General features: G+C 41.4%; 1 protein-coding gene across 4 annotated transcripts in view; it reads right to left on the bottom strand.

Moving 5' to 3' along the window:
- The window catches only part of LOC105563819 (hemicentin-2), a 302,661-nt gene that overhangs the window by 12,696 nt on the left and 266,998 nt on the right, over positions 1–22,967 (bottom strand). For all 4 annotated transcript variants that reach the window (XM_012015748.1, XM_012015750.1, XM_012015749.1 and 1 more), the window contains exon 6: positions 830–1,040. In XM_012015748.1, coding sequence (XP_011871138.1) covers positions 830–1,040 — 211 coding nt within the window. The remainder of the gene's footprint in view (positions 1–829; positions 1,041–22,967) is intronic.

Below are 22,967 nucleotides of genomic sequence, written 5' to 3' on the forward strand. Positions count from 1 at the left end.
CCAACTTTTTCTTTACTGCTCCCGAAAACACCGGAGACCCTGCAATCAGAGACCGGCCATAAGAGTTGGTCAAATTCCTGCGAGTGAGAGTGAACCATATGCTATCTCAATCGAAGAAATTTGACGAACTCTTATGGCCAGTCTCGGATTACATCTAAAGTAGAATTTGGAATTAAAAATATCGATAATTGACGTTTTTAATTCCGTCTCCTATCTTATCGACACCGATCGAGTTCGTCAGCGGCTTTAGGATCCCCTTATAATACATTGTCACGTTTTTATTCTATATATATTTATGCACGGCATTATATATAATCGCGGATATAAGAGAAATGTTTGGTAGCGAGGAGAATAAATACACTTTCAATCACAGAACGGCGACATTTCTAATTTGGGAGTGGATTTTCTTTTCTTCGCGTGACTTGAAGAATTCTGCCAGAAATCGCGTATCTCCTCTCTGCGCCAGGCTTTCGGACGAATTTAGAGCCGATGTATTCTTGATGATATCATGATTGATGTACCTAATCTTTCTTCGTAGAGTCAGCAATTTCAATATTAAATATCTCGATGTAGCTAGACATTCAATGGGAAATCTTGAAAGAAGAATTGGCTTAAAGGAAGATAACTAGCGAAAAGATAGTTTGAATACGAGTACAGTCTAGCGAATGTAGAATACGTCCAGATTGAAGCTTTTTCAGTCCCGTTCGTCCGAGGATCATTACGGGCATCCGCTCGTAGGAGGAGAGTCAAGAGACTGCCGGGACGACCGCGACGGGGTTATATTGATTAAGGAAGTTCGCTTTGTACGAAACACGTTGTTTATACTTGCCTTCGGTGACGAAGACGAAGATCGATGCCGGCTTGGTGTTGGAGGCGCTGCACGTGTAATTGCCCGTGTCCGTCTCCACTGCCTGGCGAATCGTCAGCCGGCTCTGAGTTGGTCCTGGATCGGTTTGTACGGTCACGCTGCCGCGCGTGGTGTCGTAGTTTATCATCCGGTTATTGTGATACCAGAACACGTATTGCGGCGGCGTCGGGCTCTAGAACAGATAGAAGAAGAATGGCGTCGGTTGACAAGCATGAGATTTAACGCGCGGATTTTTCCCAGTACAAAGGCGACGACCGGAGAATCGTCGGGCCGCAGGCCCGTGACATTCGTTATGAAGGAATTCTTTCGGGGAAATAACGCGTCTTTGTGCCGGGCGTCATGAGTGCCGACAGGATTTCGCTTTGCGGTCTCGATGCTTTTGTCCGCTTATTTTTCGTCGACTGTACGCTAAGAGACTTAGCTTCATTTTTATGCATTTATTGTTCATCGTAATAGCGATGCTTTAACATAATTAGCACTCATGCTATAACCGCGAAATATTTTTTGTCAACATCCTGCGTACTTGTTTGCTTCACTTGGAAGTGAAACTATACAGAAACATGCCAATTCCTTTGACTTCCACACTGTCGTCATTACGTGATATCCGAAAAAGAACTATCGTACTACGTTCATCGCGAATTGAAGATAATTAAAGATATTTTGTATCTTAAAATCAGCAGCCGTTGTTAATAAATATTGAATGTTGAAATGTCAACAGTATTGGGTCAGCAATACTGAGCAAACGAAAGGTAAAAAGTATCGACGAACCAAGCTTGAAGAATATATGTGAAAAAGTGCCTGATGTATTTTAATTCATATTCCACGATGCGCAAAATTTAATCTTAATATCAAGACTATAACAACAAGGCACCTATCCAATCAAATCTTAATTGAAAAAGCCGCCGACCCTTTAAATAACTTAAAAGAAGCAATTTTACGCTATCGTGACGGTGATTTTGAGATGTCGGTACGTTTATGCAGTAAGCGTGCGTCAAATGTATCTTGAAGTAATTAAACGTCAACTTGCGAGAGGTTAATATTTGCTTTTGCGTGCCCCGGCTAAACGCGCGAGGGAATTTGGTTGCAAAAACGCGAGTTCACATAATAGGTGGGGGTTTTCGTTGAATGAGCGCGCGGAATTCAGCTGTAGCTACGAGCGATGAGGCCCATCAACCGTTTATTATAACGCCGGATACACGTTTACAGCGGCCCTGTCGTGCCACAGAATACAGGAAGGATAGGTGCGTGAAACGGCGTTGTTGTTAAGGTCGAATACTCGCCAACTTCCAGCCACAATGTCGTCAGGAAATTTGCAATATACTGAGCGATGACAAAACCGTGTAAAAGGTGAATAAAAGCAGCCCCTAAGTACTTCAGCTCCAGGTTCCCAACGTATCTTATTTGTTCGCCGATATCCTCTTACTGAAACGTTGTCTCAAAAATACTTCATATGCAGCTGCTTCGCAAGTTTGTGAATATATTATGGAAGAATTATATAAATTTTATTAGGAATTTAAATAAATAAAAATATCGCGTCGCGACATGATGAAAGCACAATTTTTCGCCAAACGTGCAAAAGCTCGCGTCAGTTTAAAACGTACAATTTTGTTAGCCACTGCTAGCAGCAAGCTCGTATTGTCTCATTACCAGTTGGATGTATGGCCGCCACCAGAGCCGACCTTACAGCGTATAAATTTCCGTCCAATGTAGCCGCGCGGGATCAGACACGCGGGATACTGCTCATCACCCGTTTATTGTAACGTCGGATGCGCGCATATTGTGGCGGCGGCGTCGAGCCGCAAAGCGGACGAAGAATAGACGCGCGAAGCCGTAGCGTACGCGGCGAGGGTGCGGGATGCCCCGAGGATTTTCGGCTTCGTGGGTTGCCGTCCGGCAAAGCAAGTGCAAGCCGGGGAGTCGGAGGTTACGCATTCCTCTATGCTGAATGCATCGTTCTTTTGTTTCGTTTCATGTTCCTCAGGCCGCCGTGCAGCGAATGCCCGCCACCCTGTGTACGTACGAGGGTGTGTGCAATGTCCATCCAGAGAAACAATCGCCGAACAAACTTGGTGCACAATGATAGAGACAAAATATAGTTGTGAAAAAGCGGTCTAGAAAAGTCATTGTAGTTTCGAATGCACGTTTCGCGTTGTTGAATTATCGAAATTAAATTTGTGACAAAGGTGGCACAGAGTGTAGGGTAAAGTCACCTAATATTGACTACCAGAATATTACGCGATATTACGTTCTGGGCGATATTAGGTGCCTTTACTCTATAATTATCAGATAGTTGTTCTTTTTGCATAATAAAAAACGTAACTTGCAACGACAAATTATCTGAACAAATTGCTCTTTCGATATTTCTCTTCGCGATTCGTAGAGCCATAGATTTCCGCTCATTTTCTTTTTGGCTGGAAAGTACCACATTTTTGCAATGTTCCTTCCTTTCCGTAAGGAATTTCAGCGAATTATCGTGTAATTAACTCGGTAATGCTGCATGCTGCGAGCTTTTTGAAATATTATCGTCGATTTTATGCCGCTAAAGGCAAATAAATCCCTCTAGAGACGCTGGCTGTATGCAATTCACTTTGTGCTTTTAGGGATTCATATAAATTACACCATTGTTCTCGCGAGACGACAAAGTGGAGTTTCAACGAGGCAATGCGAGTTACGCGCGGTAGAAGAAAGCGAATTGTATCAAACAAGTGGTACAAACTATTAACACCGCGCTAATTACGCCACTACTTATCCCGGTAGCGGTATGCATAAAATGCATGCATAATGTAAGACACAAGCGATGGCGCCTGTTCGTATGAATGAGAATTACAATGTCAATAAAACGAACGCAAACATCTGAGATTGAGTGTGTTCGTTCTTGCATAAATTTGCATTATACCGTAATGATATTATTAGTATAATTCGTAAACGGTATATAATGATTTATTAATGCCATAGTGATTATGAATAAGCATGTATGTGGAATTGCGCGTGATCGGTGAGATTAATATATGCGTGTAGATAAATCAATAGATTGATTTCACAGTCCAGTTTTGTTGGATTTACGCGATACTGCAAACAAATTCAACGATTCCAGTTTAATCAATATGGCTTTATCTTCGCGGCCGGAAACAAATGTTGATTATTATTTTTGGGATATCGAATAGACTTACGCGTATCACGTTGCAGGTATAATAATCGTTCTACGTTTCTGACAATTAGCAAAAATGTATTGTCGAACATTTCAATTCTTCATTTCTCTTAATGATATTTGCAATATTTTTCGCAACGCTTTTACAATGTTCCAAAAAGGGAGTTTGCGTTTTTTACGTGATTGATCGTGTTTGTTTCCGCTAATAATATATTGCCGGAATTTCATGCTTCCTTGAAAAGTTCGAAAAAGTAGCGAGCGCGCATAGAAACGGAAAAATTGTGATGGAGGCGTAAAATCTCAGAAGTTACACTTTGATCAAGCCGACAATGTTCTTAAAAAAAAATCTTCATCCTTTTTTTCGCGAACGCTCGCATTTACGTCGTTCAGTGAACTAAGTGCCGGCAACGTTGCGTGAATCACGTCGCTCGCAGTGCTAGGAGAAAAAACTTGAACGCGCGCGACAGCGAGCGCCAGGCGCGAAGTAGAAACGGACGAATCGCGACAGGCAAGTAGAACGAAGCGCGACGAGCGCGCCCGTCCCTCTCTATTCTCTGCCGAGAAAACAAAGTGCGCTTCTATCACTTTCTTTAAAGATACGACAGTTTCTGAAGACGCGGCATACATCGACGGTACAGAACGAACAGATGGTTGTTCAACCGACACAAGTCTGAGCGAGCAGTTGCAGTTGTCACTTTAATTTGGGATTAATTGCAGATTTCATTTTGCACGGGAAATTTCCCTCAACTCGCGAAAGAAATCTTTGTAAAATTCGTTGTCCGAATTATTTCAGTTTCACACATCGATCATGTGATAAAAAGAGTTATCGCTCTACCGAGAAAATGTCACAATTTCGTCCTAGGTCGCAGCTTTCGTAAAATTTCGTACTGTCCATTTGGTGCCTCGTAGGATCAATTGCCACGGCGGAGCTGACGTTTTTGAAAGAAATACTCGTATCTTCGAGAAGGATTCCACAATTTCAGGCACCGTTTTTACAACGGAAATGAAAGTAAAACCTCTTACGATCTAACTCGTATCGAGGAAATTCTTGTAGACACACGTGTTTCGGATTTAACGACATACAGGGAGAAATAAAGCAAAGTACAGGCTGTAACCATAATGAACAAATAAATAAAATAAAAATATCACTTGTTGGAAACAGTTGCAGGATTATTCTATAAAATGGGCACTTTTGAGGAAATTCTCCGTTCTCCCGTTGAAGTAATGGGCTAGTGCGTACTCCCCATACGATGCTATTTGACATGATGGAGTATTCAAGAGAGAGGAATCTCTAATGGCATATCTTACGGGCATGCTCTTCGCGATATACTGGATCTATCTCTCGACGCTGAAAATGCGGTAGAATTCGTGTGCGATCAATCACGGTAATTGCGACGCTACGTTGAACGTAATAATATTTTCCAATGATAATTTTGCAATTCATAGCCGTTGCCTCTCAATAAATTAATTATATTAAGTGAAGAGTAGTTAACTTTTTAAAGTTTTATTACGATTCTTAGGCTGATCGTCGAAAACACTCCAGGGTCTTATTTACGTCCTTTGCGCTGCAATCTCTTCAATCGACTTTGTAGCGCTCACAAAATGTTCTGAACCGACTTTGATACAAATACAAATGTTAGAGTAAATCGACGAAATATAAATTGTTCGTTTAACTTTATGAAGTAAATGCACTAGTTAAATCGGCCGATCGGCAAGACAGGCTTAGCGCAATATTTGAAGGTAATTTCTTCTTTTTCGAATATCCAATACTTAAAGATGCTGAGACACCTGGGAAACTCGTTGATGGGCCGATGCAGAATCGGAGAAATATTTCAAACGACGGGGATTAAATTAATTCGGTTTAACGCACTCAGAATTTGCCGTTTTCGCAGGTCAAATGTCAAATCGGCGAGACAGATTTAGCGAAATATTTTAAGGTAATTTCTTCCTTTTTCGTAGCGTGGCACTTTTTATAAATACGAAAGTCGAAATAACGAACGTCTCACGTTAATGGCCGCTTAAAGTACACAGTTTCAAATTCCAAGTACATGGATCTAAGCAGTTCGCGTGAGTCGGTGCCGGGTTAATTGCTAGGTTGCATGACGCGCATGTCGGCGATGCAATTGACACTAGTGTGTCACGTTGTTACGAGCGGACAGCAACGGACTCTGTTTTCGAGATAAATAGAGTAACACGACACACGCACAGGCTTTATTAATGAAATAGTCAGTCTCTGTCGGTTGAAATAGTGTATCTCCTGCCGCACAATTAGCAATACGCTCTTGGCGTGCATTTAACCGTTGAATTTTGACGTCTCTGACTTTTCGCAATTTCTCTAACTTTCGAAGGTCTTTTGTCTAAATCTTTTTTCTAATCTTTTGTCTAAAATAACGCGAATATCTCGTCAATTTGAGGAGTACAGTGATGGACAGAATGGTTGGCGACACTTCCCTTTTAAGGTGGCTCCTGCATAAATCGACCAAAAGTAGAAAACATTGAAATTTAAGTTGGCAGTTTTATCTATCAGTGCGCGCAATTTTAAACCCGGTCGCCGATAAAATAAAAGAAAGAATAAATATTTAAGTTATACTTTTTAACATAGGGGTATGAGCAGATCGCTCGCAGAGAAGCACTTTGAGCATTAATATTAGCTCATAGAAAAAGTAGGTCTTAACTTCGGGGAAGAAGATTTTGAGACGTAATCCTCTAAATGCACGTTCCTAAACTCATTTGAAAAAAGTGTCGCAACCATTCTGTCCATTACTGTACATTACGAAACAATAATATTAGCATATTGCAGCCGCTGATATCATTTTACATTCAGAGTAAACTCTGGTATTATGGCCGTACGGAAAAAATAGCCACAAGCTGTAATTTCTCCAATAAGTGCTAAATAATGTATTTTTATAGTTATTCTGAAAGATAATCGATATTTACAACGGTTTGTGTGCATATACAATATTGTGAATATTATATCACATTTTTACTTTCGACTGCCTGCAAAGGTTTTTGTGTGCCCACCAACATGCTATAACGTTAAATAAATTGCAGTTAAGCTGTCGAAATCAACGTTACACACATAAAGGCTTGTAAATTGTAAATTTGACCTATATTTCTATCGTCACTATTTATTTATATGTGCAGTATTCTCTTTATTTCGCACAAAATTTTTGCTCGCTCGTGTTCAGCCCTCGGCTGCTCGATCCCGACTGCCCGCTGGCTCGCAGGACAGCCGAATTTTTCCGCAAACGTTTGTCTTATTAGTTGCCACTACTGTCTGGGGTTCTTTTCTTTATTATTTACGATATATGTATTAGATGTATCGTTTACATATAATATGTATGTCCAACTGTTCCGTAATACTACGGCCATCTTTTCCCTACAAGTCAGGTAAGATGGCCAATGCATACGTTGTAGTATTTTAATAATATAAAATTTATATTAAGCGTCTTTTCGTTAGTTTTGATAGTATTACGTACTTTAAGTTTCAATGAAGCAGTAAACCAAACGTAATTGAAAAATAACGAAAATAAATGTATGTTTTTGCATCATAAAAACTGGCCATCGTACCTGAGTTTATTTATAGGAAGATGGCCGTATCGTATTCACATGACATTGCAAAGAAATTTTTTGGTCATTTTTACTCCCATTTTAATTGCCAGAATTCTGCGGCTAATAGTCTATGGATTTTTGTAAATTCCACGCGGCTTTTAGGCCGGCTGCGAAAGTGCCAACGTAATTACGTCAATGCGTCTATCAAATGGAGATCTTGTAACGAAGAGATGAGATCTTATCTTGCTCCACCTCTCGTTATACACCATCGATTTTTGCGCCTCGCCCGCAAAGGAGACAAAAACCGTCATTAGCAGGTGCTCTTCAGTGTCCTGACAGTATTATTATTTATGACCCGTTACAGCGAAATAACGCGTTCATTCCGAGATAATTCACGCCTGGCGTCATTTGGGGTGTCAAGTGTATTCGCTCGTGGTGTAATCGTCATTACTGCATCTCGTCTCACGGTTGAATCGAGTTCGTCCGTCGCAACCGTTTGCAAGGGAAACACTGAGACATAACGCGGTATTTGGCATTCATTAGGAAAATAATGCGCAGGTTTTGAGCGGGGAAACGCAATTACGTTCATACCGTAATATCCGACATCAACGCCTTGCATACCGAAAAGTGGCACAATTCTTCGTGCGTTATTCGCTTTTTTTTTACTCCGTTAAATTTTGCTAATAAACGTCATTTAATTGAACGAAACGCAACGAAACGCTACTTTTCGCTTTGTTGCACTCGCGTTAAGGAGCGAATGCTATTTGATTACGTCATATTAACGGGTGAAAACTTTCGATATTCTTTTTACAGGTTTGCTCAGTTACGTGCCTTAATAATGTTATCGACAACGTTGACGTAAAATCAATGCCATCGTGTTTCCAGCATCAGTACGTTGTTTCATCATAAATAGCCGGTTCAATGCAAAAGAATTGCGAAACATTATGCATCTTCCTATCGTCGTACAAGCTCTTGCGTATATTTGTTCTCTTTTAATTTAATAAAATTTATTTCAGTAACATTTATTACGATTTTATGCAAGCACCGTAAAAGGAAACGCCTTGCGAATAGTATAATAGTCGCAAAAATAACCGCGCGTCGATCTGCTCGAACGTGATTCTTACACAATTTTACCGGAGGGGGGAGAGGAGAGGAGGGGAGGTCTTTTCTGCATTTATTACGATTTATTGCAAATAGTGTAAGAGGAAATTTCTTGCCAATAGTATAATAGTTGCAGATACCGTAAATGGAAAAAAAACCCGCGCGTCGATCTGCCCGAATGTAAGTCTCGCGCATTTTTACCGGGGATCCTTTCTGCATTTATTACGATTTATTGCAAATAGCGCGGGGGAAAATATCCTGCGAATGGTATAATAATTGCGGAAACCAGCGTCAAAAATAATCGCGCGTCGATTTATCCGAATGTGTACCTTAACGGGAAAATATTTAGAACATTATGTGACGAAATCTGAAACTTGGAATGCTGAAAAGAATTTATCAATATTTGCACAATTTTTAAATAGTATGTCGACAAAACCGCTGCGTTTTGGCGAATCGCCTTAATACAATCGTTGTGAAATTTCCTTCTTTTGGACGATATACAATTATTATACAATAGTTGAGACATTTTCCCATCGGGGCAATTCTTGCGATTTTTCACCGGAGCTCCTTTCTGTACCGCGTTATCCAGCGCGACTCACTCGCTCGCTCTCTCCTCTCTTTCTCTGTCTCCAAACTGCGAACGTAAACGCATCCAGCGAACACTCTACTCTAGCTTGCACTGGGTAGATCGTAATTTTTTCTACGCGACGCAAATTGGCACACTTCGCGTTGCCTCTCGTTTCCCGTAAGTCCCTTCCGAGAAAGTGAAAAGAGATGTTTGCCCGAGAATGCGGCGCGCGGTCTCTCGGCGCGGCCGTAAAACTCGTCAGCGGACGGTGATCCCGGCTAAAGATAAACCGAGTTACTTACCTTGGCCTATGTGCGCAGCCAGTATCCTTTTCGCGATACCGCCCGCTATGTGCATCCCCCACCGTATGCACATAGGACGCCATAGCCGGGGTTTATATACACGTTGCACGTCACTGCGAACGGCCCCTATGTGCTCCGCCGCGCATGCACATCGACGTAAGTTTGTCAAGCTGCACGTGGTTGTTTTGTAAGCTCGAGGGGCTTCCGGATTGAATCCGTGTACGTAGGAGAGAGGTGGCTTTTAACTCCTGGCACCACGAAGAACGACCCCGAGCGACGCGCGGAATTAATATACGGTTCAGCTGCCTCCGATATCTCCTCGAGCGAACCCGATAATTTCTGCGACGGCTCTCCTCGTCGTCCGCAGCGCAACGCACGTTTCTGGGAGTAATGCGATTATTTGTTGAGAGAAAAGCGGGAAGGATCGTCAGCGTTCTCCGGATTACGTCGTCGTAGTGTTGCGACGTTGACGCTCGGAGCGCTTCTTTCGAACCGGTAATGTTTCAGCTCTCCCTTTCCGAAGGGACACATTAATTAGGCGATAAGTATGTTATTTTGTTCTGTGTCTATTGGCGACGTACGTCGTCCCATCGACATGGTAATTCGTTATGTCGGGGATGGGCGCCGCGGAAAGACTTTCTTCCTAACGTACGCTAACAGCTCAGAGAGAAATTCTGTTTCTGTTATTTAAATTGATTAAATACAAAACATATTTTCGCAGTATTGGCTATTCATTTGTGTATCTCATTTATTCTTTCGTACTTAGAAAATCGTTGCTGCGGTTGCAACATAATTTTTTTCAGCGTAGGCTTAATTTGTTTGGCTATCAGGTGCCACACATCTGTGACAAAAGTCTAAAGAATAACTTACAAACGTTATGATCTCATTTTTATTAATATTTTTCTCTTAATTATCCTACTTTGCCTCACCGTCCCCTTTTCGCGCTTAAGAATTCATCTCGATGTAGGTCTCGAAGTAAACTCGACTAGGCTGTTTTGAATTTGCGCGAGTATCAGCTCGTAAACGAATCAGGAAGTTATATAGTAAAAATTCACGTGATTATATTACATTTGCATGCTATCTCGGCCATATGCTAATCGAGATTCGTTTTTATCAGCAGCTGAGAATAATTCAATGCTCTCGTTGGCACACATTCGCGTTTGCATCCGGCGCTGTTATTTTTGCGAGCAAGGAAGAGCAGTTCAACATTTCAACTGCTGGCACTCACGTGCTCGCAGACGCGACGCAATTTCGAAACAGACGCGAAGTACACGCGACAAGTCTATAATTTATGCGCCTCTTACGAGGAGTGTGAAAAAAAATGTTATATTTTCTCGCGATTTGATATTTAAATGCAGCGCCGGATAACGCAGAAGAATAATCAAGCGTGCCAACGACAGAATCGGAATATCAAACGGACGGAAAAACCTTCAATTAACTCGAAGCTATTTCCACTTAAGCAGAATCTTAATTAAATTTTATAAGACACGTCTAAATGTTAAAACTTCCGATTCCACGTGATATTCAAATGTCAGGAGAGACATCGCCATCGAAAGACGCTTTAAACCCCCCCCCCCCATCCTTCTTTCTATGTAAAGCTTCCTTCTCGCGCGGAAATTACGGAGAACAAGGGAGATGGAGGTTTGCGCATTAAAAATTAAATATGACAACACGTACAAATGCCGAGAACAGAAACGCCCGCGGGAGGAGGGAATCTGCCGCTCTATCATTCGTCGCGCTGCGAAATGTAGCGGAATACCAAGCACAGTCGCAATGAAGCGCCGGGCGCGTCGGCGGAATGGAGTAATCGTCCATACCCGCTTCTGTGCCAGCTTCATAGTCCGACGTGGCGCGCGCACGTTTCTTTTCCCTCCTCCTTTTTTTTTTGCTCCTCGAAACGCTGTAACTCCGGCGACACGGCGTAGCGGGGGTTCGAGGGTAAATCGCCGCGCAATTGCAGGGTAATGTCTTCGCTAATTACCGAAACAGCGCCGGCGGTGCCGCCATCGCCGCCGCCGCCGTCGCCGCGGGGTGTTTTCGTCTCTTTGGTTTCGCGAGACGGAGCGAAAGCGCCAGGACGCTACACGGCGACGGTAGTTTGCTAATTTACCGTTACAAATGGAACGCCAGCGGAATTATTCCGCGGTTATTTACGACGCGCCGTGCCATTGTGGGCGGCACAAGGAGAGACGGCGCGAAGTTAAGCCCCTTCGCGCTATCGCCTCCGGTGCGGCGCGGAGCGATAATAAAAAGCGCAGCTTCCGAGCGGGGATCGATACGATGGGACTGCGGGACTGCGCGTTTGTCTAAACCCCCGGGGAATTACCGCCACTTCAAAGGGATACGGGATCCTTTCGCCTTATTTAACCCTTTGCGCGGAGGTGGTCTTGCTCGAAGCTTTTCTCGCGTTTCGAACTCGGGAGAGTGAGAGAGAGTGAGAGAGAGAGAGAGAGAGAACCCCCGTTGGTTCTTTTAACCCGCGAGCTTGCCCTCTCATGCGTCTTCGCGACGAGGATATCACTGGGACTTGGTGCTAAAGCGTCCAATCCAATCCTCATCCGGAAGGGAATTAAAGCGGTGCGATAAGTAATTTAGTTTACATCGACAAGATTCGAGGCGAGATCTACAGAGGCGACTATCGGCAAGTTGCTGGAAACCAAATAGCTCTTCGTAGCGAGTGGACGGACTCATTCTTTTTATTAGCATATATAGAGGAAAGACCCGTATTATGAGGTGGGCTGCTAATATAAGATAGCGGGGTTTCTGCTAAACTAGTAAGCGCCATTAATTGGTTCCACCGTGAACTTATGGGGTGAAAACTATTTAGTGAAAAATTCATCGTTCGATCGCGCGTGTAGTCGTTATGAAAAAAGATTCAAGAAATTGAATGCCGTCAAGTTCTATTGCAGTGAGTTTTTAAACCTTGTGTATTATGGGGCACAAACACGCCTCAGTGGTCGAATTGGTGAGACGCCCGCCTTGAGTGTAGGGAAGTCCTGGTTCAAACCCTGGCTGAGGTAATATTTTTCGCAATAAATTTTCTGTATTATTAAAAATGTCAGATATGGTCAAGAAAACACTGAAGTTGTTAATTACTGCTGGCGACATTGAAGAATATTCTTATTACTTGTGTATTATGTGATAAATATTTGGTAATGAATTTTGCATGCAGCGATAGAGTAAGATTGTATTAATGGGAAAATACGGAATATATTATACATACATGTTTGATTGTTTAGTTGTAGAGATCAGATTTGGTGGTCGCAAAACCGCAAGGCGTGCGGTTTGTATTACGAGATATTCAGTACTCATACGAGATAGCATATGCTCGAGTGGTAAAACTATCGCGATCAGCTGGCTGTTAATAAAAATAAAAACAAATCCAAGCAACATCATCTTGCAAAACGATGGCGTAAACGAAAAACTTCCGTGACTCATTGTCAGACTGAACATATTTAAGCTTTTTCATTATATTTGTCTTTCACAAACATTTAATAAACTTCTAATTGCAATGTGTTTTTCATTATATTTGTCTTTCATAAACGTTTAATAAACTTCTAATTGTAATAAACTTATGTATTTTGCACTTTATTAACAATTTCTCGGGGTATCTCATATTACGAGCACACGTTTTCGATTTCGCGTAAAGCTTATTTTTCATGTTTTTCTAATTTTAAAAAAAATAATTGAACTGAATTTTACATCTCAGTAAATTTCCTTCAAAATGAGCTATTATATTTTTTTTAGCTATGCCTATAGATTTCCGGCCATTACAAAAAATATTCGGTATCTCATACACGGGGACTCTCCTCTATGTAATGCGAAAGTAATATACGTGTATAACTTTGTCAAAATAAATAATAAAAGAGGAAAAGCTGACAATCTGTTTTTTTTTACGTGGCTTATTGCGCTTTGCAAACGACAACCATCTGAATTTACATGATAATTGAGGTACTTTTGTAAAAACTGTCAAATACACTTTTTAACATAATCGTAACTTCGCAAAATTTTAAGTAAATTCCTTTCATGGAAGTAGCCATCCATGCCAAGATTTTCTGAATATCATTGACTTGGCAACTAACCAAACTTTCGGCTTTTTCATCATATTTATTTTTACAAGTTGAATATAGGTATGCAGAGGAAAGTCTCTTATTATGAGATAGGCTTCTAATATGAGATAGCACAGTTTCTGCTAAATTGATAGGCATCATCTGTTGGTTCCATCATGAATTTATTGTCCTCGGAGTGAAATCTCTCTCTCTGTTTAAGGGAAAATTGATTGTTAGATCGTGTAATCGTTGCGACAAAAGATCTGTGATTGAATTTGGACGTTGAAAACTTGCTATCTCATATTAGAATCCTATCTCAAAATACAGGACTGTTCTCTGTATTTTTTGTACTATAAGGTAACTCCGGTCCATTTTCGTAACAAAATTTCGCGGCTTCCGGATTGTCGTTCCGTATGAATATTCATCGAATGGAATTATATCTTGCTACAGCAGCGTCTAATAATCATTAAATGGCATTTTATTTTTGAACGAGGATTCGATGAAGCCACTGGGATGCCCGTTTCTTATTTTCGCACTGGGACAATGTGTATGTGCGAACGACCGGTGGAAGCCGTAGCCGTGCTCTCTCAAAGCGACCGGCACGCGACGCTATTTGGAAACTCTGAGGAAGCCACTCCTGGACACTTTATTAAACACTCCTTTGGCAACGGCAGAAAACTAGGGCGATGCACTGTTAAAGCGCAGTTCGAGAGCGATCGTGGATATTTCGTACTCTCAATAAACTTTCCATTTTCGGTCTATTGTGAAGTGGCCCGCGTGAACTTTTTTTCTAGCCAAATACTCACTGTACCATAGAATCAATTTCACGAGCGTGTTCCTCCTGTACCTGGGCATATTGTTCCCGTCATTGTCTTCGCAACAAATATGCCTTTTGAACGACGTATTTGCACTAAAACTTTTTCCAATAAAGTGCATACAGTACAGATAAATAAACACGCATTGTTTCTAAATTGTAATCGTCGGCTACACGAAAGGAAATATAAAAAAAAGAAGAATGGAAGTTATAGACGCCTTTTTAGAAGTTTCTTTGGCATGCAATGATATAAATTGTTGAGTCTGCCCGCGAGCTTTTTACATTCGAATGAAGTTTACTACGCTATTATCCTTTAGCGTATAAAGCACGGTACGCCTTTGCAAATTTCTATTGCGGGATAAAAACGTATTTACGTAATGCAGCATGAAGAAACGCAGCGGAATAGTTTCGTATAATAGCATGTTCCAAGCCATTTCTCTGTTACGTTACCAAGGATGCCTTACTGTGCTTTTTGTATGTATGTATTCGTTCGATCTATTTGATATTCGCGACAGCAGTGTTTTTTCTATTAAATAATTTCCATTTGTATTTCCATATAATTCCCAAGTTTCGACTATCTCTTTGAGCAACAGGTAAACTTGGAATATCATATCCGAAAACTTTCCTTAATAATACTACGCGGAACTTCACAGATTCAAGTTAAATTTCATGTTATGGTTTCGCAGAGATAAAATTATTTCATGAACATACCGCGGATACTTTTAAGAAGACGAATGACGACCGACCATTATTTATCAGCTGTTTAATACGCAAATAGATTAATTCGTACGAAACGTACGTTAATCTATTCATGTTCTTGGGACGTTAAACCGGCGTAACGTTTGTTAAATACCTCTCTGTATTGTAGCCAATGAACGTGTGGCGTATTTGCTGATTGAAAAATCAATGGTTAACGACGAGTCTCAGGTTTGACGTGGAGATATTTACTTTTCGCCGCTAAGAGATCGAATCCAAATGCCTTCAGTTTTCTGCTATTTACCTTTTACGAAGCACAGACGGTACACTACCGGCAGTATCGCAGCTGTTCAACTTTAGAATATTCTCAGTTCTGTTATAACCTACCGCGAATATCTTCACGTTTGATATTGAACGTCCCTCTTCCAGGACGACGTTGTTATTTTAGAAAATTACACAATATTACGGCGCCAGTTATTTCTTCTCTCAATCTTTCGGTCGCCTAAACGAACGTTGATTTTTCCAAGATAAAACCGATATCATATTTAAGCTTCGCCCCGCAGTTATAAGAGATTATACGCGAGCGAAAGATTGTCAAGGGATATTTTGTTTTTATATCGTGTAAAAAATAATTTCGTTTTAAAAGACACACTTTTTAAATAATCTCCGAGGGAGACTCTTAAACAGAGCGACATTTTCCTGAATAAGCTTCACGGTTTTACCGGTAACTTTTCGCGGCATGGCTAAATCTACTTGTCGTTCAACAAAGCTCGGCGTAATTGGTAGGAGATCGCGGATGGGGATGCAGATTTGAGAAAAAAGGTTGGCTGGCGGGCTGCTGCGCGACACGGACGGTACGATCAGTATGAACAGAGGCAATCTTTCGGATGATTGGCGTTTATTAGCTGTCCCGCGGACATGCGAACGGCGGACACGCTCGAAACAAGGGACGTCGCTGCGCTCGTCGTTGCAACGTTGCAATTTGATGCAGCAGCAGCAGCAGCAGCAACAGACAAGAGGATGGGTGTGACGGCATCGGTACACCCCGGGGGCGGTTGTTAAGCGGCTTGAAAAACGGCCTGGTTTGCCGTCTCCCTCTCTTTCTCTCTATCCCTCCACCTCCCGTTTTGCGCCGCTTCTCCATTTCTCTTGCATCCAACGCCTGCCAACAATTCGCGAGATAGAAAAAGCCCTAGTTAGGGAGCGGGTGAAATCGGTCGTGCACCGGTCGACATACCGTGTCTGCTGGATTCATTTCTACAGCGGCTTGTCGAATATAGTGAAACGAAACTCTGCGTGGGGATGTGGCTACGAGATATGTGCGCGCGCGCGTAGTCGTGTGCAATTTGGTTATTTTGTAATTGATACTGGAGCGGACGAATGTTACCCTTGGATTTATTACGCGGGAAAGTACACTTACATCGAATCGAATATTATTGTCAAACGCACTTGTTTACTCACGAGCAACAACAGATCTGTGAGATCTTTGGTCGTATCCCGGTTGGACACGTAACTATTGGACACCGCTCGATTGGACACGCACTATTGGACACGTTAGTATTGGACACCGCATTATTGGACACAAACGTTACAAGATGGTCCACGCTTCCCAGCGGCGCAAGATCCGTACGCATCTCACTCATTTAAATTCACAGTGTCCAATACTGACGTGTCCAAACGGAGGTTACCCAGATCTTTCATATAACGCGAAAGAATCGTAAAGGATACCACGTACACGCGGAAGAAGTATTACGGGATTAGTGCGCGATAATTCCGTGATTAACAAAAACGAAACAAGATTCAGATTGCTCATCACGGATTAAGGAGCCCCCTCGAGCGAGTTTAAGGGTTAAGCTTCCATGGACGTTCAGTAAACTAGTGGGTAGAGCGGGGGTTGCGGAAGATGATGGGGGGGGGGGGAGTCGTTGGGCTGCTCGCGCCGAGACATATCGACGGCCCTAAGGGACCGACGAGAGCGACTGGCGAGAGGGCAGCGGCGGGATTATCGTAGGTAGGAAGGTAGGGTATCGGGTGCCAAACTGTCCCCCAAGTTTTGCCGCGTCCGAAAGGAAATTCGATCTCTACGTGTATGCCGCCCCCGTCGCCGGTCGCGACACCCACTTAACTGGATTTCCGTTCGCCGAGTTTAGCGAAGATTAGCAATTCGACGCCCTGATAAGAGAGGGTCGTCGCCGGAACGGGACAGAGCCGTCCCCGGTACTGCACACGATTACTCGCGCAGACTTCCCTGAGATTACGACGGCGCGCAGGGCGAGGAGCGGCCCGTAGGGTCGCTTCTGATCACCGAGGGTGACCTGAGATCAATGTACCTATCAGATCCCTTGTACGTCTGCCCGGCAGGTATTATTTATCGGGCGTGTCACAACGTGACAGATTTATGTGTCGGCGCTTTCGAGATATAATACAGTTTCAATATTCCTCACCGATCGTTATATATAGATACAGGAATTCTATTTTTAACCCTTTCTGTGCTGAATATTTTTAACAAATGGCGGATGCACAAATTACCCTACTACCTATATTTCGGTTTGTTTTAAAAATAAAAATAGTATTACAAATTTAGACCGGTAGTCTGTAACGCTATTTTCTATACTTAAGGAAAAGTTCAAGTATCACATGAGACACCTAAGGATTAGAAAAACATATTTTTTTATGCATCTAATTTTTGAAAGCGCAACGTAAAGTTGATAAAAGTAAGTGGATATAATTTTTATCTTGTAATCTGCAAAATGTACGCGCATAAAACTTTCTTATCATTTTATTACGCGTCTTTCTTAACGTAAACGTTGCGATTTCGCGGTAGCTGTATTATTCGCGACTTTGTGTCACTTCGCTGACGCATACGGAACTTAACGTGATCCTCGAATTGCGATTTCATAGAGTCATCCGATATTATCGTCACGTAAGAAAGCAGAGCTCCGTTGCTAGTGGCAATCCTGGTAATCCACGCATTCGGAATCAATGAGGCAAATGGAGATTTAAGGGCGTCCCCCGCGGGGGACAGCACCTCTCAGCAAGTATCGCAAAAAGTACAAAATTTCCCCGATCGCTCGTGATCGATCGTATCATATCGACCGATGGCGTTCGGCGCGGAGGTCCCTGCGATCCCTTAATCGCGTGTCGTCGCCGACCTTTCTTCCTCAACGTTGCGCGCTACGTACACTCGAGGAAGCACGCTGATAAATCGAGTTACCGCAGGATTGAATTTCCACGTCGAGTTTCCCGATACGGATCATAATATCAAAGCTGGCACGTTGAAAAAAAAAACGGGCTCGGCAGCACGCGAAATTCGATTTAATCGATGCTCCGCGGTCATTTGAAAACCACGCACGATAATTTCTAGTCGATTCTCAGCGCGCGCGTTTCGCCGATTTCGATGTCGATAGCACGTAAAAAATGTCGCGGCCAGCGATTCAGCGGGCAACAAGAACGGTCGTTTTCGCGAAAATCAGATTTATACCACATTTCACGTTGCGTGTTTATTATCTCAAATCGCGTTTCTCATTCAATTATCTCAACAACGTGGAGCGTTCTACAAACTGAGCTAAAGCTCATCTCGCCGCTGTTCCTTTATGTATTTTTCTAAGAAATAAATGACTGCGCACGCGTGTTATTATTACGTTACATGACACGCCGCGATCATAATTCGCTACGCATCTACCGTTGTATCTGCTAAGTCTAGAAATCTTTTTTTATCTTACCGCATGAAACCGTATTGCTTTGTATGCACTTAATATTGCAAATCGTATTTCACGTGGAAAAATGTTGAAATATTCGACCTACAATACATGGTTTCCATTAGTGCGATACAAATATAAATATTGCAGTTACGGACTAAGACGGATTCGCTCGAGGCTATGTAGTTTTCATTGCGTTTGATTCATCTCGTAAATATGCTATTCCCACAGAATTTTGTAATCGGAATGTAAATGAAAACTGCCGGCGGTAATAATGGGTTTTGCGCGCGGTCCGCATATTTGTATATTATCACACAAACGATCGCCTAATGAATTCTATGTGATTGCAAGGGAATGCTCGTCTGATACTGACGTTAACACGTCCATTAATGAAATGTTAACAATTCCGACTCATTTCTATTTGACACTTTGACACGAAAAATTGTTAGATCGTAATGACACAGATATTTTTCTACAGCAAATAAAGAACAATGTATTTTAAGATAAGCGCAGATTCACGAACAACGATTAGGGGAGACCGCGTCTAAATGGCCCTAGGAGTGTGTTGTTTGTGAGCCTTTTTTAGTATTTACCTGGAAAGAAATAATAGACACAAAATTGCAAAATAATCCTTTTAAAATATAGATACTGTTTTCTGAGTTTGATTAACGTCGGATTAATATCACAGTTAAAAATTTTTTTTTAACTAATTTAGCAGTGGCAAAGTAAATTTTCGAGCCTCCCGAAATGTTCTATTGCTATTCTCTGTTGTAAGTGAATAAAATTAAATGACGTGTTACTACTCAGAATGAAGTTTTTTTTTTACAAATGTATGACAAGTATTGATTTTATTTTGATATTGTCTTAGTTTTATACTAAATAAAGTTGTGAGAAATATAAACGCGTCAAAAATATTTTTTGTCCCAGTAACGGAAATCTATTCTGAGGGTGTAGGTTACATGTTGTTACATTATGTATGATGTGCATTTTATATGTGACCTTCTTAAGCCAACGGCACACGATACTATTTTTCCTACTGGATTGCTTACGAGAGCCAATCAGGACGCAGAGTTTTCGATCAGGTGACTCAAAGCTGAATCCTGGTTGGCTCTCGTAAGGAATCCAGTAGGAAAAATAGTATCGTGTGCCGTTGGCTTTATTCTGTGCTACTGGGCAACTAACCCTGGTACCAGGGCAAGACTGCGTTGCTGCACGTATTTCGGTAATCAGCAAACAAAATATAAAATTAACAAGATTGTGGTGAGCATACGGAGGAAGGTTATCTGTATTATGTTTGTACAGTCAATCATAACGATAAGTTGTTTGAAAAGTTATAACTGAAAAATTCTATTGTAAAATATAGGCTATCTGGCCCTGGTCTTCCCGTACTAGGCGAAGAACAAGCACTTTTAGTTTAGAGCTATTTGTCGGGTAATGATTTGTGTAGCGTATTGGACTTTTCGCGCGTATTTTTGTCATCTTACACGTGGGGTATTTACGTATCAAATTTAGATACGCCAATCGGGTTAAACAGAGCGCGAAATGGAGATTTTTCAAACTTTTTTTTAAAAATCCTATTTATACGTAGATTTCACACTATGAGAGACACCGTATTTATTGAGCGCGCATGTCTCGCTGAGCTCATCCGCCGTACATGAAGTATTGCGGGAATGACGGTACCACGCACGTACTTCTCAAATTTGATTGAAACTACTCCGGTAGTTTTTACGACGGTTTTAAAGCCGGACAAACAGTTAGGCCCGGTTTTTCATTTTCTGGTTAACATTTAACCAGATAATACATTTAAGATAGTACATTGACGGTTATCGCACGTCAGTGAGAAGTGTCTTAATAAGTCGTGTTTGCTGAAACTGTAGCCCGGGCACAATGCTATGCCACCGATTCAGGTTCGCAGGCGTCACGGCCATTTTCTCCTCCCATCGCTTCTGTTTCGGATCGAGCGTCGAAGTGATAATTGCCGTTTGTCGTCGACCCACTTTTAGTTGTGGGTCGAAGAGTTGCGGGGAGTTGGTCGCCTCGAGGGAGGCCGCGAAGGACGGGGCGGGAAGACGCGAACGAAGACGGTATGCACCGTCCTGTTTACCGTTAAACAGGAGGCACCGTAATTAGCCCCGATGTCATACGATGAACGTCAGGCGCAACCGGCGCGCCTGGCGTCGCGCGACGTGCAGAAATGTACGTCGCGAGCAGCCTCGGAAATCGCGCGACGCTTCTGCATGCTCTATTATCGTCAAGAAGTCGTTCTGAAGACAGGACAAGATGCCGTTGAACTAGAAATCCCCCAGTGACGCCCGCTAAATAGTATTCTCTAGTCTAATCGATCCTGTCAGATTTCGGCGAATCCTCTGTCATGCCGCACGAAATCGTAATTCTATAAGAAGATCTTTCGTTTAGCACATCTAACATTATTTCCGTTTTGATATGAAATAACGTACGTCACTCGATTTAGTGCTTCGTACTGATCCGTATTGATCAATAGAACAAAACTGTCATGTCGATTTAGCTTTTGAGCTGAAGTTAGTATCGTAAATACGCTTATCGTCAGATAAATCGTTTCAATTTATGGTACTTGCAAATTCTATTTCCAAAACGAATAAAAAGTAACGAAAAAATTTTCGTCAATTAAAATTCCTTCGATACTAGCGATACGTATCAGAAATTCTATTTTATGAAAGTGTATTTATAGAAAAGTAAATTGACCAGTGATTTGGCGCATGAAAAAATAGACGCGAATATCCATTATTTCATTTCATTATATTATTTTTATTTCACTTGCAAAAGACACTTTTAAATAAATATAGTCAGAGTTGGGCTGTAACTCGTTACTTGTAACAAAGTTACAGTTACAGTTTTTTGGTAACTCTAATTTGACTTCGTTACTTTCTCTCCATCTGTAACTGTAACTGAATTCACTTACATTAATAGTTACTTTATACATATTTCAAACCTCCACAGATCGCATTAGGCCTTGCATTTGCGCATAAACTTTTATCGACACTTTACAATTCAAATGCAGAGTTGATATTTTTATTTTCATCGCAAGAAAGTAACTGCAAAGTAACGATTCGTTACTTTTTGTACTGTAACTGTAACGCGATACTTTTGAAAATTGGTAACTTGTAACTGTAACTAGTTACACTTTTTGCGCAACAACTGTAACTACAATAGATACTTTAATAAAGTAACTTTCCCTGAATATGGATTTCTCAATTAATTGATATATTTATTGGGTATTAATTTTGAATATTCTCTCTGATCAGAATCTGTGCTGCAGGTATATCGGAAAATGAAACAAAATTCTACTCTATCGTTAAAGATTCCTAGGGAAGGTATAATCGAAACACGAGGAGATTTGGTTTTCCTGAGTTTCGTCATTATTTCAATTTGATTTGCGCCGAAAAGGAACAGCGGTCATGTAAACGCCGGCTGACTAGATGCCTCGCACCAAAACGGATGCTGGCAAGTTTCTTAAGTGTTAGTTGCGCATGTTATCGACGTCAAACGGGCCTCGAGATTAATTAATTAAGTATGTAGTTAATTAACGTGAGGTTTATTAATGGAGCACGTAATCGCGTGGTAGAAATTTGGCGGTGCGCTTATTGGGGCGTGCAACTCGGTTAGCAAATTAATGGCAAAACGCTGACGAATTACAAGGCACGTTAGATGCCGCCTGACGTAAACTTACCGAGACCATGCGTCGTGTCGTTAAAACGTCTTTAGCGAGATGTTATGAGAGATCACTTATCAACGAAACAAAATATAATTACTTATACGAAAACTACCACGAATAATGAGTACGTAAAATATATTTTGTTACATATTCTCAAGATTGTTCAGTAACGAATGAGAGTCAGAATTAAAGTCAGTATCGAAAAGAGAAAAATAAGTTCCGCTATTATTAATTACTTAAAATATTTTATATTACATCTCGAGCGTCTTAAATTATATATTTCGTACCATTGCAAAATAAAACATCGGTTAAAAAACGTCTACGGTTTATAACAGGTTATTTCTTTCTGATATACGTATACGAAGAGAATTTTCTTTTAAAATTTACCCTGAAAATCATGTAATTATGAGACAACGTGGAATTTTGAAGAACTTTGTGAGATTTACATTTTACTATAATAAAATGTAACTTTGTGAGAGA

This window comes from Vollenhovia emeryi, unplaced genomic scaffold (assembly GCF_000949405.1).
Source record: "Vollenhovia emeryi isolate VEMERY1.0 unplaced genomic scaffold, V.emery_V1.0 DF939171.1, whole genome shotgun sequence".
In the NCBI taxonomy this organism is placed as follows: domain Eukaryota; kingdom Metazoa; phylum Arthropoda; class Insecta; order Hymenoptera; family Formicidae; genus Vollenhovia; species Vollenhovia emeryi.